Source organism: Strix uralensis, chromosome Z (genome assembly GCF_047716275.1).
Source record: "Strix uralensis isolate ZFMK-TIS-50842 chromosome Z, bStrUra1, whole genome shotgun sequence".
Classification (NCBI taxonomy): Eukaryota; Metazoa; Chordata; class Aves; order Strigiformes; family Strigidae; genus Strix; species Strix uralensis.
The window spans coordinates 66,222,203-66,242,388 of NC_134012.1; the positions used below are offsets into that span (position 1 = coordinate 66,222,203).

Here is a 20,186-nt window from a genome sequence, read left to right on the forward strand (position 1 = left end):
GACACTCCCCGGCAGCCGGTGGTGAGAGGGCAGGCTGTGCCCTTGCAGTCCGCAGAGGTCACCAGTGGCAGATGCCAACCTGCAGCCTATGCAAGACCCCACACCAGAGCAGCTGACTGTGTCCAACGAAGGTTAGGACTCTGTGGGAAGCCCCCACTGTTGTAGTTCAGCGCTGGGAAGACTGCAACATGTGGGAGGGACCCACGCTGGAGCAGCTTGGGAGGAGTTGCATCGCATGGGAAGAACTCATGTTGTAGAAAGACAGTCCTTGGTCTTCCATGAGAGGCACCCCACACTGGAGCAGGGGAGAATGTGAGGAGTCCTTCTTAGAAGGAGTAGTGGACTGACCATAACCCCATACAGAGATCAGGAGCCAAACTAAGCCTGGGAAGAAGAGAGGGGTGGGAAGGAAGGTGTTTTTAAGATGTGGTAATACTTCTCACTGTCCTGCTCTTAAGTGGTGGTGGTGTTAGTGTTTGAATTAAATTGATGTCCTTTTTCTTCCCCTAATGAGTCTGTCTTTTGCACATGACCATAATGGTGAGTCATCCCTCCCTATCCTTATCTTGATTCCCAAGCCTCTTGTTTTATTTTCTCCTTCCTATTCCTGAGGGGGAAGGAGTGAGCAAGGAGCTGTGTGGTGCTCAGTTGCCCTCCAGGCTCTGACCACAACAATATGTTAACTACTTCTACACTGAAACAATCCAAGACAGATAGGATCATCCATGTGATTAGCTGTCCACCACAAACCTGAATTTGGTCACAGCTTTAGACACAGAGTACTTAAGCAAATTCCACAGTTATCTGCATATAGAGAGTGCTGGCCAGAATAGTGATGGGAACTAGAGGTACACAGTCCTTTTCATCAGCTGCAGATGGACCTTGAGCAAGTCACCCACTGATCCCCACATTCACTTTTAAAAATCAGAAAAATGATACTTCCTCTGAAGTGCTTTTGCACTGGAATGATCCCATACTCTGCTTACTTCTTGGTAAAACACTCACCTTTGACCAGCTGTCCACTTCCCTCCCCACCATCAGCAAAAACTGTAAGTTTTCATTCTATTAAAAGCAGTTGTCATACCTTTGAATCAAACCTGATTACAGACAACAGTATTGAAGTTTGTCAATGGCCATGTAAACTACAATTCACACACCTACCTATACTAACAGCCTTCCGTTCTGTGTTTCTACTGAAGTTTTCCTTATTTAGGAAAACTCCCTACTCATACTGTCACACATTAGAAGACATTCTCCTTTCATTTGGCTTCCCACATCACTCGGAAGTGACAGAAGACTTCATTACTTCTATGCCATTTAGTTTTACATTGCTAATCTTACCTGTGAGATGATTTTATTTCAACCCATTAATATCTGCTTCTTTAATGAATTTTAATACTCACTAGAGTACAGCTATCCCGACAACACTGAAACAGGTCATTCTACTAGTTCTACCATTATTGATTTTCTAATTAAACCTAAGATTCCTTAGCTCCTGATTTTTTGGATGTCCCTCAAAGTCACATGATCTCCTTGGCTACACAAGACTCTTTGAAAAGTTACTGTAGCTTCTCTAAGCATCTGTATAATACTGTAAGTGCACACTTCTTTATGCCTTTCTTACATTCTAAAGGGAACTGTAAAATAAAAAACATTTTAAGAATGGTGTCACAGAGCTTCCTGAGCCCTAAGGAGTATGTTATTTATAAATATACCCTAATTCATTCTTCAGTGTATAAGCTTACAAGGCCACTAGTACTAGGCTGTCATCAACATTTGCTGTGGTTCACAATTGGTGGTGATGTATTCTTTCCTGTTCTTGTTCTACAGCATTAATCAAATCAAACCAGGAGTCTTGCTGCAGAGCTGAGTTGCAGTATTATTCTTCCTAACACTGGTTCTGTGGGAGTAATGCTTGGATATCAACCCATATGAAATTTCTAGAGCTTGTTTTCTTATTCTTCTTATTTAAAGAAGCTACAGTAGCATAAACACCAAGCAATGCAGAAGTGGCCCTTGGAATTCTAATACCCATCTCAATACTTCACTGTGAACATTTTTCCACCTTGCCATCTGCATGCTTTATGGAGACTTAAAATAGTAAAAAATAACCCCTCTCTGCCCCTACACGTACAAATAAAATGTATTAAACCAAAAGATATGGTTATCAAAACTTCCAGAATAGAAATATCCAAGTTGCAAGAAATGTTCTTATGAATGCTCTGATGATAGGCATTTAAGAGAGTAGTGTTTAGAACAAGTTTCCTCACTGAAGTACACTGAAAGCTTTGACATTTAATGTTAGCTTAAGGTTTCATAGCAAGCATGTTTCAGTCCTCGTACCCCTACAATGAACATTTAATGTTTACAGTAATGCTGTCCTTTTAGCCCGTGTGCAACATCCAAGAATAACTATTGCTAAGGGGCTAAGAAGTTTGAACTGTGCATCTCAGTGACCAGAATCCTGAACTAACATACTGTACAGAGAATTCTATGTCATTAGTGAGACCAAAAAAACAGAAGCCTGAGAAGAAACATATACAAGCTAAAAAGGTAGCATGCATTTTTGATAACGCATTTAATTATTTCCTTCCAAACCCTGGATTCCCAGGGCCTGGATTTCTGAAGTCATGACCAGACAGTCTTAGGGCAAGCAGAGGCCTGAAAATTAAAAGAAAATGGAAGACATCTTCATTCAAAGGCTGTTTTGAGAAACCAACTGCATGTTTACATATATAGCTATTGTTTAATCTTTAAAGCAATAAAGAAGTAGATTTTACTTCTGTTTTAATCAAAAAGGTAAAGTAGTAATTTACAGTTCATAAGACTTCAGCTTTTAAGAAATCATATTTAAAGGATTCAAAACTTAAAGAATACAGCAAAAATTGCTAAAATAATTATTAAAATGCTAGCTCTGTGAGCTTAACACAAAACCAAAATTCACATCCAGCACCAGCAACATCTTAGAGCAGAGGGTTGTCACAGAAGTATCTTGTGAAATACAAATTATTAAAAACATGATGCAATAGAAACAAGCAGCAGGACAGGAGACAAGAACAAATTTTTGTTATTTTAAGTATTGACATGGCTTTACAGTCAGAAATAATTCTTAAATTAGACCTTCAAAGGACTTCCAAGATGACTACATGCTAGCCCTTGCCACTAATCTTTTATATTCAGTACGGCCCATCACTATCCTGCTGTACCTAACAGTCCCACATAAACCACCATTGAATAACATCCCTACAAAATCTCACCAGCATTTTTCTGATTGTACACTGTGGCACTTATGTAAAGCATACTGGGGGAGAGAAGGTTGCCACATCTTCTGAAGTGGAAGTTAATTAGGACTAGTCATTGATATTAAGTATGTTTATTAGTCTGACAACCTGCTGTTAACAGATCAAAATAAAAAATATTTTAAAATACATATGCACCAACTAAAATATATATAAATCAGTTCTTGTATGCTAAATTCAAAGAAAGCATGCTTGTTTCTTAGAAGACGAGAATTTGCTCTATCAGTGTGCTAATGGGGGAAGTGGTAAGTAGAAACATGAAAATCCATATTGTATTTGTAGACACAACATAGCAATAAATCACTAGTTTGAAATTATCACTTACCAAAATCTACTCTTGTTAGTATGCACTGCATTGGATGGTCAGTTGTATGCCTTGTTGTTGTTGCACCACTTTCATAACAAGTTGCACACAGATCGTAATCGTAGCAAATTAAACACTTGTATCTGCGACCTCGAAAATTTCCTTTTAAACATGCATCACAGCTGACACCTGTAAACAAAAAAAGTTGCTTTAAAACAGCAATAAATGCACTTTTGTTAATAAGAGGCAGATTCCTTGCTATTGCCTCTCATCAAGTAAAAGGAGACAGACATCTGACATGTGCAGCTGACACAAGACTCGATTTTTAAGTTATTTATGTCTTTAGAAGACACTGCTCTCCCAAAATGAGAATCTTGAATTCCTGAAGTAAAATAAGGGCAAACTCAAGCACCTGAAATAATAATAGGTTACATTATAAAATCTCTTCAGAGGTACCTTCCTACAGGCACCTTTACCTAGTATCACTGACCAGTATTTTGACTGTTCAGTTAGAAATCTTGGGCCAAATGGTAGGAAAAAACAACAATAAGCAAAGCAACCACTAACAAAAATCCACTAGCTTTTCAGTCTTTACTTTTACACTTCCTAATAATTTTGAAGAATACCTTAACTGTCCCTGACATTATATGTGGAGTAGAAATTAGGACCTTTTTCCATTTTAAATAACAGAAAAAAAGTTAAGGTGTTTTTGAAGTTAGGTTGCATCAGTTCTCTCCACCTTATTTCTTTCTCAAGCTCAATCTTTGCACTGTAAGGTAGTCAACACAGCCTGGGTCAAAGAAAGGCCTTATAGCTCCCAAAGCTTTTCATTTTTCTGTGTGGTTTCAGTTCTCTCTTGGTTACTTAGTTAAGTGCAGAAGAAATGTCATCATCTTTTAATCTGTCAAGTCTAACACAGACTTCTTTCAACTGCAGCAGCAAATTAAGGGCCTCAAGGAAAGAAACCAGTGTATACAATTAAGGCAAGATTTTGATCACCATCCTCTTTCAGTATCAGCTAGGACACATTCTTTGTATCTTGGTACAAGCACAGACAACTTTAGAGAAATAAAACTGCTTAGAATTAAATAGACACATTAGCCTTCCTACTTTTCTAAGCCTAACTTTCAGAAGACTAGTATTAATTACAGAAATTTTTCTGCAATTTTTGTTGTGCTACTCCACTCTGTAGCATCTGAACAGCAGCTTTACCACACAACACAGGAATGCAACAGTAAGCGATTTCTTTTAAATCTCTGATACTTGTTGAAACAATTGCATCATCACATTCAGATGAACAGTGGACAAAGTTATTTATACTTTTTCCTTCAGCTTCTTTACCTACAGGGATAACTTAAAGCATTACCTAATTGTTTCTAATGTCTAAGCACTGTTCTTATATGAATACTGAACCTATTTCTTTAGTTGCCTCACTCAGTATCTACTTTGAAAGCATCACTCTACACAGAATAGTGTATCAGAAGAAAATATTTCAAGAACCTTCATTAATAGTCTCAAAACCCTACATTTTAAGGATGGCTCTGTTACCATCTTCAAAGTTGTCTTTTTTAAAAATCTTGCTCACTTGACATGCTTTTCTCTGAAGCTTCATCCATAAACTCTGAAGGATCTGTAACAATGTTTGATGGACACTGAGAGCAACCTACCTTCTGAAAACACCTGCTTATTAACTCTGTAGAATGAATTTCTTTGCTTCAGCTGGTTTGTTTGCTTCTTTCCCATATAGAGATCTACAAAATTTTACCTATGCAGCAACCATATCTCCCCGACAATGCATGCTATACAGAAAACACTTATCGAACATTGGCAACACTGCAAGTCTTTATTGCCTACTAAACCTTCTAGAAAACAAGAGTTAGACATCACACTGAAATAAGCAGACTAGTTTAACCTAGAGTCTGTGCCAGACGCTAACAGCTTTCCAGATGAACTACTTAAGCCATGGTTCTCCAATAAGTCATATTCTCCCTACTTTTTTCCTTTAAGCTCAAAACAGTTGATTTAATGAAGATGTAAGCCTCTTTACAACACTCAAACTCCTCCTGTCACATGTTCTCATATATTCCTACCTGTGCTTAAGAAGTTTTCATTTACATGTTTTCTTCATGCCAATACTTCTCCATATCATTTCAAACTGCAATTCCCTTACACTTTGTCATGTTAACTTTGGAGAAATTCAGCCATAAACATAAATTGCATCATAAAGTTTGTATTTAAAACTTAAGAACATTTCCAGTGGAAATGTACAATGTCTTCGAGCAGCAGATTCATTTTGGTTTTTATGATCAATTATCAGAAAGTCTACAATCTGATTCAAACAGAAAAAACTAACATTAGCATAACACATCACTATGGCTGGTGAAGTCAGACCAAGAGAATAACAATGTTAGAGACAGTATGCTTTCTTATTCTCTCAAGGTTAACATTTTGCCACAACCACCACATCCTTCCCTTCAAGAAAGCAGCTGACAGAAGGGAATGTACTGTGTTACCTTTATATCCATTTGTGTAGCAGAGAATGAAAACCACAAAAGGGAAAATTGTAATTAAATTAAAAGCCTCAGTTTGGGAGCTAAACCCATGCTTAAATCCCCAGACCTCCTCCTAAATCCAGTAGGACCTCTTCTCCAGAAGTTACGTCATTTATTCTTCCCATTTTACAACAATCTCAAAGTCAGGTCTGCTACAGTTCTTTCTGTTTTTCAAGCCTACTACTTGGCTGTCAAAACCTCACCTGTCTATACAATCTGGGATCTGGAAACTGAAATACCTACACAAATAACCTCTTCCCACCCTATTCTTTCTACTATAGTAATTACTTATTTCCTTATCAAAGCTTTGATTTTGTTTTTAATTTTTCTCTACTTGTATCTTTACATCAACTGAAATACCAAGTTCCTTTCCCTGCACAAATCTCAAACTCTCAAAGATAACATATTTCAATCAGCACAACACGTCTTTCAACAGATGCCTATCCAACATTTCCCTCTGTTTACCTTACGTTTGCAAACACAGGTATGTTACAGACTCAAGAATGTCAGATTAAGCTGGATGCATATTAACCACAGGTTTTGATTAAGCAAACAAACAACCAAAAGAGTAGCCTGAAAAATGTGTGACAAGGATTTAGATACTCAGCATACATTTCTGACTTGCATGAAACACCAGTGACTTCTAAAAGAATCCTTGAATGAAATCGTATTAACCCTGAATGAACTGCTATTCAATGAGACCTTCTGCTTTACCTTTTGCAAAGCAAAGATTTGGAGCAATCAGAGTAAGAAATATCCATTTTAGTTACATTTAGTTACATTTTCATTATCAGAGATGATAGAGGTGGCTTCCTCAAAGCTGCTTCTACTTTGTTATTGCTATACAAGTCACATATACTGCATAGCATATGTCATATCTAACTAAAACCTTGCTGCTCACTCAAAAAGTAATGTTGGGGCTTTTTTAATGCAACACTGTTCCACTAGAGGGTACCATTGTGTTAAAAGCCTAAGGAGTTTTGGTTCACTTCAATTATCGAACTTCAAGGTCTGAAAGTTTCTTCAGCAGTATTCCCTCGCAGCATCAACAGTCTTAGCCTCTCCAGCTTCACATTTTGAGTTAAATGAATCAGGAGATACCTAACAGTCCCATTAATAAAATGTTTTATCCTTCAATACAAAATTCTTACCACTTTCATGTCAAGCCATCTCACATCTTCCCCTAAATCCAGGTGAATGACTTCAGGGAAGACATTATCACACAAGCATTTTAAATGTAACATGTTGAATAATGTTTTTTTTAAAAAAAAGAAACAACAACAACAACAAAAAAATAACCAAGGACCACCCCCATCCCCAGCACCCTTCATACTTTGATTCTGATAGCCAAATATAATTTACTCTTACAACATAGAATTGGCTTTGCTATGAATTAACTAAAACAAAAGCAACATGGGCTTAACGGAGACCAGAGGGAACACATAACTTGACTTCATAATGAAGAGATAACACTGGACAGACACATGGTTCAAATACTACATACATCAGTATTAGCTTGTTTTTACAGTTACAAGCAAAGGTATGACACCAGTTGAAGTGTCCTGAATGTCCCAAGCCATTACTGTCTTGGATGAACACCCGTTTGTAACAGAGAAAAGGTTTTTTTCCCCACTTGGCCTCCTCAGATAAAATGGGCAATCAGAATAATAATATTAGAAGCCCAATAATCTGACCCAGATAAAAGTGACCTGAAAATCTCTGGAGGTCTTTTTTCCTATGAAGAACATATGGTCAAAGATAAGCTATACAGAGACACTGGAGTATGTTCCTGCCTCAAACAATGTGAGCTGCTAAACTTTATCAATACTATGGATGTATCATTTAATTTTTAGGAATTTCAGAGAAAATTCTATCCACTAATCAGTAGAAAACTTTTAAAACTCATATGAAGCCTTCATGTGAAGTATTCAAACAGTGAAGACTGTTGTCACTGAAGTTGCTCAGTTGTTTCTAAGACTGAAGATGGTAAAATATATGCCATTTGATACCATTAAAAATTGAAATGTCAAATGTTTCTTAATAGCCTCATCTCTTAATGCAGACTACTGCCTAATTTGAGAGGTTAATTCCTAGCTAGGAACAGAAGCTTCTGTTGTTTCTGTGAAAATTTCACCAGAAATTCAGCCAAACTGTAGAACTTTGATTTCTGTTTATTTTTTCTTTTTCATTTACTAAAGCAGATTGTGAAAACAGACATCAAGGAGACCTACAGCACAAAAACATATTCCATCACACTTGTAGCTCCAAGTGCTGAACAGAAAATCCGCACACCATACCCCTGAAGTAACTAAAAACACACCATTCCCTCACACATCTCATGTGCGACAGGGCTGAACATGCACTATCTTCTATAGCAGAGTGGAAGCAGCAACCAGACTAACACGTCTACAAAAAGAGGTAGTAGGATTAAAGCTGCAGGCAGGGATGATGTTGACTTAGGACTGGAAAGAAAGCAGGGAGGAAAGGGAGGGAATCAGGCCTAGGTTAGACCAGAAAGGCTTTTGTTTTCTGAATAGCACTTCTTCCTCTCTAGAGCCTGGAGTAGAAACAGATCCCCTAATCCTGTCATCTCCCTGTTGTTAACAAGTTTCATGAAGCCTACTTGCAGTGTCTGGTACTTGTCTAGAGCTGGTCTCAAAAGAAAGAATCGAGCAGTATGGTTGGCCCAGCAACTTTCAGCCTTGGTTCTAACACATGAGCATCAGTCAGCCTGCTACCAAAAGTTTTTCCATTTTTGCTTTTGCATCCCAAGTTGTGAAAGTTATACACAGAACAGTTTCAGTCATCTAGGGCATCAAGAATAAGTGATTAGTAAGCACTGCAAAGCACGCTCAATGCTATGCAGGAATCATGCAGGGAGGGGGAGAGAGAGATCCCATGAAACTGTCCTTTTCTCTCTGGAATTCCCCAATTCATTCGTCATGCCTTCCAATTCTGACACCACAACAAGAACCTCACACAGCTGATGGCCTCATATCTCTGTTTCAGATGTGCAATAGAATACATGTGTCTACTTAATCCTCAGAGCAGCTCATCCTGTGCACTGAGGCAGTCAGAGAAGAATATCCCAGACACAAACTAGTATCTGGCCCAGTAATTAAACTCATTATCGTAAAGCCCATAGGTAAGGGATGAAATAAAGTTGTGCTAGTTAGCTTCATTTTTCTGCTTCCTAACTTGAATTTGTAACCTTTATAAGTCAGTCCACCCATTTCTATTTGATTACACAAATTATTTTAATAATGTAGTACTAAAATCAGTCAAAGAACAAGACGACCTTTACAACCATTTATATTTCCCTAAAACACCATCGAAAATTAATACTGAAAAAGTCACTCAACATTTCTTCTCCAGATCCAACTTTGAGAGAAATGCCACAATATCTACACATAAGTAGGGCTATTTTTACTCCATCAAAAAACATAATGAAATGCTAACAAAGTATCTGTAGTTCTTCAACAGCTTAATCAAAAAACTCCTAAGCAGTCTTTGGGATTTACAGCTCACAGGAAGGTTTTACATATCTCATATGTACTGACCATACTGCCCAGTAGATGGCATTCCACGCCACTAATGACGTTTAATCAGCAGGTCCAAGAACTTTGCTACTATCAATGCACATACGAACACCAAGTGAACATTTTCCTTTTTTAAAATAGATCCCAGAAACACTGGTGGTTTCATTACTACCTTAGCTGAAACTGGCTGAAAGAGGGAAGTTTTTTTTCTTGCCACCCCAGATGGATGACATAACAGCCAACTAGCAAACCTTGTGCAGCCAACTTTTTTTTAATAAACACCACCTTTTCAATAAAAATTCCAATAAAACAAAAAACATCGATACTAATTTATTGACCACTGTCTAAAAATTGTGGTAAAGTTCATTTGCCCAAGTACCAAATCAGTAATAAAGGAGATACTATAAAAATACTGAGGTTTAAATATTACTCATTTATTTATTCTTACCTGAAATAGGCCAAAATAGGTTCTGTACAAGCCACAAACATGAACTCAATCAGTTCTTGTCAATATTAAACATGTATTCTCTCTATACAATAAAAAAAAAGAGCAATCACTTTCTTGGCAAACTTTTTACATACAAATCTGCAGATTCTTCCATCTCTCTGTACTGCTGGGATGCCAGGCACATAAACCAGAAACTGCTCTAGTGGCTGCTGAAAACGCTGGACTTACAGTCTAGACATCTTTCACCAAGCATCACTATACAGCCTATGATGCAAAAAAACTTACTTTCCTGACAAGTTAGGTGGAATATCATCCTATCCTCCATAACGGAGAACAAACTTGTCTACATTGAAAAGACAAAATAATGCACATCCCTGTGCCAAAATACAGAAAGCAAGCATGAATGGAAAAATTTTAATAAGTTCACAAGTGTCCTGGAAAACTCCTTCAGATAATATGAGAAAGCAGCTGCAGAAGACCAATTCTCAAAACACATTTTTTAACTAGCCTACCCTGTTTCTACTTAAGGACTTTTGTTTAGCAAAATACAATTGTGGAATCCACCTTTACTGGAAGAAAGATATAACATTCAAAACCTCCTAGAATAATATTTGCTATGCCTTATATTTTCTGTTTTATTACTTTTGCAAGTTACTACAAACCCCACAAAAGAGAAACAAACCACTCTCTCTAGATATATCAGGCAAAAAAAGCATATTAACTAGTTACTGATAATCTAAATAGTGTTTTCTAGGCTTCATATCCTGATCAGACACTTCACTAGTTGCTCCCTAAATTCGGACAGGGAAAACTAGGTTACAGTTTTAAGTCCTGGCCTCCTACAGCACAAAGGTGTTTTCTCTCAGAGTACCACAGACTTCTGTATTTTCAACAAAAAGTGTCAAGTATCTTCTCAGAATAGAGTGTTACATTTAACATATCTAAATATTTAGAAACCAGCAGAATTCTTAACCTGTCATGAGAAATGATTCACAGTGAAAGGTTTTGCCAGACATGTTTCAAAGCAGAACTAGACACAGTGTATATTGTAAAGATTTTTGATCAAGCAGATTTGGATTTCTAATTTAATATTTGATCCTCTGTCTCACATGTTTCTTATCATTCAATGAATATAATTTAATTTGACCATCAAAACCATCACAACATTAAAGCCTGCTGAAGTACTGTAAATACATTAAAATCAAACAAATTGCAACATGTTTATCACCGTGCAGAAAGTTTAAAATGTGGCAGCAAAGGGAACTGGCACCAGACATGATCTTATTTAACATCTCTGTTAATCTGGAAAATGGCAAACAGCATGTGAATTCTATTAATGGAAAAATACTTAAACTGAGGAAGCTGTAAACAGTGCCAGGGCAAGAAAATAACACTAACAGCACTGGGCTAAATCCTGTATCTAGTAAAATCAATGGCAAAGTTTCTAATTTAATAGAACAGGCCCAGGTTCCTGATTTTCTTTCAGGGGTAAACAGTCAACAGAAATATGCAGCTCAGGCAAACACCAAAAGAGTGCTGGGCTGTGGAAGGGGTGGGGGTGGGGGGGGGGGGGGCAGGAAACGGCAGGCAGGGAATAGCATTACACACAAATGAGTTTTATAGGTGTAAGAAACACTGAGAAAATCCTAAAGAGAAATTAAACCAAAGAACTAGTACTTCTCTGTCAAGACCTGCAAGAATTAAGAGCTAGTCTTCTCAGAAAATAAACCTTTGCATATTTTGGTTTACAGTGTTCAGAGAAACTGAAGAAAAATAGTGACAGAAAAGGAAAAGCAAACAAGGATAACAAGTCTCATATCCAATTAGGCATGGGAGAGAACTGAGTAGTATGGGTCAATTGAGAAGTTAAAGTGCTTGAAGATTCACTAGCCTTGATTCCTTTTTCTATGAGCCACTGTTTCAGGCAGATAGAAAAACATCAATATTCAACACACCTGGCAGAGGCAAAATTCATTAGTTTTCCTTGTAAATTCTTACCTTTGTTGGAAGGTTAGCAGAAATAAAGTACTCAATTTAGGTACACCCTATGCATAGCTCTGGTGTCTGGAACACACTCAGCTTTACTTCCTTTTGCACCATCAGACTCACTCTTGACCCTCTTATTCTTAAACATTACCTAAAGAGGCAAACATGGCAAGCTTTCCTCCCCTGCAGCACAGAGAAGAGGTTAAGATTTAGCACAGGCAGCAATGCAGAAAGCAGGCAGCACTGGCTGGGCAACCACGAAGCTAGAAGTGAAAGGCAAAAAAGTTTTCATGCAGCAAGCATTCCAGTTCTCACACTAATACCTTGTGATTACAGCATGTCTCACAATAGCTGAGACTTACAGTAAAGACTTGCACAAGGTGGTCTGGAAATACATAAACTTCTCATGTCAGGAAAACACATCCAGAAAGCAGCTGGGATAGGGAGGGAGAGAACAAGTGGTTCTCCACTAAAGAAACCAGTGATGGCTGATAGACCCCAGGCAGGCATTCCTCCCTATCACCCAACTGAATTTACAGAGAGGAGCACAAGAACACTTTCAAGCTTACAGCATACAGAATCACAGAATCATCTAGGTTGGAAAAGACCTTGAAGATCACCTAGTCCAACCATTAACCCAACACTGACAGTTCCCAACTACACCATATCCCTAAGCGCTATGTCAACCCGACTCTTAAACACCTCCAGGGATGGGGACTCCACCACTGCCCTGGGCAGCCCATTCCAACACCTAACAACCCATTCTGTAAAGAAGTGCTTCCTAATATCCAGTCTAAACCTTCCCTAGTGCAGCTTGAGGCCATTACCTCTTGTCCTATCGCTTGTTACTCATCCCCAGTTCTCCGCAACCTCCTTTGAGGTAGTTGTAGAGGGCGATGAGGTCTCCCCTCAGCCTCCTCTTTTCCACACTAAACAACCCCAGTTCCCTCAGCCGCTCCTCATACGACATGTGCTCCAGACCCTTCACCAGCTTCGTTGCCCTTCTTTGAACACGCTCAAGTAATTCAATGTCCTTTTTGTAGTGAGAGGCCTTCGAGATCACCATTTTGAATGGCACCACAATATCATAAAAGGAATCTATCTTTCCTTGACACCCCATAAGAGTTCTAGGAACTTGCAAAAAATTATTGAGTTTCTCTGAAAACAGAGACAGAGAATGATAAAGACAGAATGATAACACAAATTTATTTTTTAAAGTCAATAAGAAGCTGAAAGCCTACAGTATATTAAGTAGTAGCAATGTTCTACTCTCAGCTTTCTCAGGCATTTAACTTACTATGAACATAAACAGACTGCCTTGGCAACCATTTTTACACCCACTCTTTGTTACAGAGAACAGCTTCTCAGGCTGGTAACATGCCTGCAGAAACTACAATTGCTTATGATGTAAAAGCTATACCAGAAAAGTGCTGTGGGAAATGCAATAACCTAAAGTAAAAAAGGTTTCATGCCTACTTTGGTCAGGCTTTGAGTTTGTTCCACTCCTCTCCCCTTTCTGATTCTCCATGGCACACACTTCTTTGCTAATTGGTCATACATTCCCTGGATTGGCAACCCAGTCATTTGCTAGCCATACCAAATGCATACCTTTCTCCTTCTTCCTCTCGTTTGGAAGAGTTTCATTTAGTTTTATTATTTGTAGTTTCTTTTTTCCTCTCTTCTTATACCACATATGCATAAAGAACCAAAGATTATCAGAATATTACCTTCTGACCACTTCCCCAACAGTCCCATCCATTCTTTACACATAGATATCTAACTTACTTTTCAGAATAATTTCCTAACCACCCTGTTTGAAAATAATCAGTCAGATCATTTTCCTAAATAGTATCACTAAACACTAAAAGCTATCACTGATTTATAGATCATAGTTCATGAATCTTCAGTACTTAAGTCTTTTTATGGTAATTAGCTCAATCTCTTCAGATTTTTTTTTAATTTAAGAAAAACTACTTTAGAAAAACAGTTCTGTTCAAATCTGTCCTCAAAGTAAACCTGATTCTCAGGAAAAACACTACACAATTGGGTTTTTAATCCAACACACTAAAAAGGAAAGCATCACTTGGGACAAATATAAAAAAAAAATCTGTCAAACCAGATAACAAGGGATCAATTAACTGTAGAAAGCACGAAACAAATTCATCAGCTTCACTACTATTCTGCCATGAAATCCCAATCATATTAAGAAATTTAAGGACAGGAAGGAAGCATTCATTTTTATTCCTAGAACTGAAAGCAGCCACGTACAATTTCAAAGAGAAAAAACAATCTATATTTTTAACTGTATAGAAACTGAAAAAATATTAAGGTCAGTATTTAGAGCACCTATTCTCAGTTGGAGGGGGAAAAAACAACTTTGAAGAAAACAATCCCTGTGGTTTCAATGTAACTGTTTTGTTGCAAGTAGAAACACTAAAAGGCAGAATAAAGACCAAAAAATTAGATTTTTGTTCTATCCTGCCAAAATTTGGAGTCTCAAATCCTCATGTTAAATTTTAATGAAGAAAATTGTCAAGCACTGACTTACACCACAAGAATCATATAGGTACAATTCTCCTCAGCTTGCTTCAGACAAAAAGCCTTCTGCAGACCCTCACCCTTATTCTGAATAGCAGACAGTGTCATTCAGTCTTGCTCTAGAATAAGACACTCAGAATTAAGCAATGTCAAAAACATTTGGAAAACTGCATCTGCACAAAGGATCAACAGCCAGATAAAAAGTCTAAAACATACAGTTGCAGGGAAACACTTAGTACAGGAACCTATATTAACAACTGAATGATAACTACAAAAAAAACCTCATTTCCCACAGAGTTCTAAAAATTTGGAAATTAAGCTTTAACAAAAGAGATGTTTTTCTAAATGAAACTAACAGACAGCAAGATACAAAGATTTTTTCTTTATTTGCTGAACTACAAGAATAAAGCAGGTGCCCAATAATACAACATTCTATCAAAACAGGTAAAACATACCTCACTTCATAATTTAAGAAATAAGGAGAGGGAGCATCAAAGCCTGTTAGGTCTCACTCCTCCTTACTATAGGCTCAGATGCCATGCTGCAGTTACAAAATGCACGAAACACTATTTTAAGGATAAGGGAAGAATCAACTGTACAAACAAATCTGACATACCTGCACTGAAGGAAATTTTTAAGTGATATGCCTATTAAAAAAAAATTGAGTGTTATAATACAAATATACTAAGGCCTACATAATGAAGCTGGGGAAGGTGGAGATACCAGAGATACTTTCACTGTTTTACGTCTATTTCCAAATCTTGGAAGCACAGATACTGTGCATTCATAACACTGAAAACAACTTTTTCTTTACACTTGCAGACCAAGTTATAAGCCATGTCCTTCATTTCCCACTGGACTCAGTTTGAATTCCACATAGAATAGTAGTTTTCGCCCACTAAGCTGCTGAGCTATTTCAAGTTCTGAGACGTTTATGAGCAAAAACATTCACCCTGATACTTGCATCTTCTATAGTTAGTACCTTCTTTAAACACACAGGTTTTTTTAAGACTGCTTTACTGCACACTCTGTTGAATTCTCAAGTTTGATCTGAGAATGCATGTAAAACATGCAACCAGTTTTACCACTAAAATTGCACAGCTTTCTAGTCTAGATAGCCATAACTGAGACTGGGTATGAGTGTGAAACTATCCATTTACCTTGACAGCCTTCAAGGCGGTGGTCACTGGGGAGCAAGGATGAAGAGAGACCTTCAACCCATTCAGCAGAACAGAATGTCCACATTCCTAGTACAACTTTAAGCCGACTGTTACTTTAACAGGTTTTCTGAGCACTCTATCGACTGTTACAAAGCACCAGCTCCTACAGGAAACAGCAAGCATTAACTGCTTTTCCTCCAAACTGCATGTGCTAAAGCTCACAGTTACCTTACTTCACCAATATACCTCTCAGCAGAGCAATGAAACTCAGAAGCAGTTAAGCACCTCTTACTTTCCCAAAGTTTACAATTATACATTAATTTTTCAGTATGACACTGCACCTGAAATACTGTCCACACAGGCTATATTTTACAGGTAGTTTTGAATCTTTTCCTTTGGATTAGCAGGCATCTTCCAGTACAGCTAACAGTCACATACAGCAACTTAGAGCCTACAGTACAGCAAATAGCAAGTCCATTTTTCTTGTGTACAATTAGAAGACACCTTACAATTGTTGCAATAGGAAAACAAAAGTATTCGCAACCTTATTACTTACACACAACTTCTTTAGTTTTTTTTACCCCTAAGGTCTGCTTCATCTTGAATATAGGTCATCAGATCATTCAGAGTATTTCCTCTGCAGCTTCTCATTTCTGAGACATTCCTTAGAGTCCCAGCAGCTTCTCTAGAGTTCCTGGATTAACTTGAAGAAGCTACAGTATGGACCTTTACAACTTCTATACAATGCCAAGATCTCCAACTGCCTAGCACTATGAAGGAGCATGCAGGTAGTGTCATCTTACAGATTAGGGACCTTTAATGCAATGTCATATTACACAAGTTAAGAAAGTATCTGCTTTCTTCAAAAGCATTAATTTGTGAGTAAGGACAATGGAAGAAAGGAAAAACAGGTTTGGAAAAAGCTCAACACAAAGTTTAATGTAAGCACTACAAACAATTCATCAGCTGCTGACATGAAATATTTGCTCTGAAAAAAAATACATCATAGTATTCCTCAGAGCTAGAGTCTGGAGTCCTGCACCTCAATCAATTATCACCCCAAAGTACTTAATTGATGGCTAGACAACTGTATTCTGGCATGTAACTCTCAACAATCCACTCCAACTTTCTGGTCAGTTTCCTTGAATTCCTAATGCTTCCAAGAACAAAATATTAACTGAGTTTTGAGGCACAATGAGAATGACACCTCCCAGTAACTGGTTTTAATACTTAAGAGCTGGGTAATATCATAACAGACTACTAAACAACCACACAACCTATTAAAATCCTCCATTTAAATTATTTTTTTCATGTGACATCTTCAGTTAATCTTGAGAATTTGTATCTTGCAGATCCTCTGCTTCTAAATAAACTTCACACAGCAGTTTGGAATAACACAAGAACGTTTATCTATAGCAACCTCTACCACTACAAATTCTAACAGCAGTCAATTATTCTAGGCAATCTTACTTACAAATCGTCACTTATAAAGCCACTCTTCTATAGCAAAATCTCAAACTGTTTTCTCAGCTCCTCACAGAAGTCTTCCAGAATAAGGAACATTTGGTATGCTCTCCGATCCTGCCTGGAAATTCACAGGCCTTATGCCAAAACAATCCGGGAGAAGATACTTGCAGATCATATAGCATCCATTCTTTCTGCATTCAGGAGGGCAAATAGGTTTATTCACCTTTGCAGTTTTCCAAAATTGAAGATAACCAAGGGAGAAGAGAGTTGAAAAGTGTATCTGACCTCCTCCTAAGCCAACACTCAGTCATCTTAAATCGGTAAGGTATCTAATATAATTAACAAATACAACTGGTGCCAGTTTACAGCAGAAGTAACCAACTTCAAACTGCACAGTCAAGAGATCAAACTACACGAACTGACATTTTCATCTTATCAGAACAGTACAATCAATAACAGGGGACAGGTATAGAATCAAGATCACCTGAGCTATCTTATGAACATCTAGACTCAAAAAAGTTTAGTAATGATGTAGAAAGCTCTGCATTCTCTATAGCTTACTTTTGCAAAGCTTAGGTGTCTTCAAGAGCATCCCCGAATTCTCATTCCCAATCTTACCTCATTTTCCACAGCTAGGTTTAGGGACAGAGTCCACTCTGGACATGTGAAAAAATAATACTATCAATAATTCAGGTGATGAAGTCACTGGCCTTATTTACTCTCAGAAAGCAAAGTGATAAAGTCAGAAGAAACTTTGGAATCTGCAGTGGTAGAACTATGTCTGTCCAGTTGTGACCTGTGTTCTACCACTATTACTCTTGGTGAAGCTGCTCTCAGACTCAATTTCATCAGTGAATCACAAGGTGCTTCTCATTACAGAAATTTTCCACTTGCAGAGACAATCCACACCTCAGCTTGCATACTGATATACACATAATACCTGTACACTAAACACTGTTTGTGTTAGGCACATCTCATTGTTACTGCGTATATTAAAAGCATATGCAAATATTTGCAATAATTCAAACATTTGCTTTGTTGAAGTGAAAGTGAGATGATGGTACCCTAAGCACAGACAAGCCTTTGTGCCCAAGCCACAGATTTCTTCAGAGCTAATTTCATTCTAACTATCACAAAAGGATGTCCAACTGACAAAGGTTTATAAGTCAGACTCACAACAGTTCAAATTCTTTACAGGTGATCACCAATTTCTAAGCATGTTAATACACACACAAAGTGATAAGATGCAAAAAGTATATTACCAGTAAAACTGAACATTGTTTCTTCCCGGAATTATTTATTCAGAATTAAAGACAGAAGTTACTGACAATCACATAAAAAGTCCTTACATGACTATATCCTAACACACTTCTGACATTGGAAATCTTGTATGATCTATTGCTGCTGGAGCTAGGATACTTGAGATAGGTATCCAGAGAATATCACCTGTTTAACAGCTCAGAGCACAGCTCTCCATCCAGCTAACCTCCAGGACACCTGCATTCAGTGTCCAAGTAATTCTGATGTTGTTCTAGAGACACACCCAGGTGCTTACTCCCAGAAGCTGCTCTGAAGTTCCTGCCATACTATCAAGCATCTGGAGAACAACTCTCTTGGTCTGTAGAGGTACAGAATTTGTTTAGAAATTGGTTTAAAATTACATTCCTAATATGAATATTGATATTATCAAACCACTTTATCCCATCTGTCACATTAATTCATGTTAATTTCTACACTAACTGTTTATACATAAAGACTTCACATCACCCTTTCACTTTTTTTTAGGGTAAATACAGTCTCAAAGTATAGTATTAGTAATCACCTTCAGCCAAGAATACTGGCTGCTTTAGTATCAATAAGCCAAAAGAAGTCAGACCTTAAACGCCATTTACACTAAGAATCAACTGTTACTGAAGAGTGTTGTGAACAATGACTCTCCTCAACAAATAATTAAAGAATTCATCAGTCATAACCTAGACTAGTAAGTAAAATTTTCACTACTAAAGCCACCTGTCCCTAACAAAAACAAAACACAAATCTGTCTATGTAATAGGTCAGAGAAATCGCTGCCTAAACACATTTTCAGCAATAGCTATTTTCTGAAATAAGTGAGGGCTAGTTGTGCTACCAAGAAACACTAGAGCTCTGCTTTTCAAAGAGGCTTATAGAGGCAGGCTTGTACTTAACCCAATATGGGTCTACAGCTTCTCCAGTTGTTTTTGAAAATCCCACCCTAGAGCACCATAAGGAGGAAAGTAGGAGAGGGAGACCACAGCAAAGGGAAAGAAGAGCAATGATAAGGAAATAAGAGGGTGAAAGATTTCAAAGACAAAGAAGAAGGAAAGCAAAGAAGATAATTTATCCTACCAGAGACAGCACCTCTTGTCAGTCAAGACAAGAAACATTGCCTCCCAAAAAGAATCTGGCACCACGAAGTGGCAGAAGTGATGGGGGAAGACCGAATCTGACCTGAGGTAAGAAAACAAATGGAGTTGTGATTTTTTTTTTTTAAACTTTGATTGTTGCTTCATCTTACTTTTGCAATATATTTTTTAAAAACTGATTTTTTTTTAACTAATGTCTTTCTTCAGCTGGATTTTGTCACCAATGATGGTGGGATGACCCAAATCAAATGTGGAACAGGATCAACAGTATTTTGATAAAAATGTGAAATTCTATGCGAATATTGAAATTAAAAATAAATTTAAAATACAATAGGGAAGCTGTACAAAGTGATAGCTGCAAACAGTATATGTCACAATGAGTCAAAAACTAGGAAGAACAGACTTGCATCTATAAAACACTGCAATGGTGTACAAGACCACTAATTCTTATCTTTAGCAGACTTTCTTAAGTGCCTTCTGACAAGACATAAAATCTCTACCTGATATCC

The 20,186-nt window shown here is 37.5% G+C and overlaps 1 protein-coding gene across 1 annotated transcript in view; it reads right to left on the reverse strand.

Annotated features, from left to right (window-relative positions):
* Nucleotides 1-20,186, reverse strand: part of KCMF1 (potassium channel modulatory factor 1) — a 60,765-nt gene that overhangs the window by 27,931 nt on the left and 12,648 nt on the right. Inside the window, 1 exon segment of the mRNA XM_074856924.1 lies at nt 3,625-3,792. Within this exon segment, the coding sequence (XP_074713025.1) occupies nt 3,625-3,792 (168 nt within the window).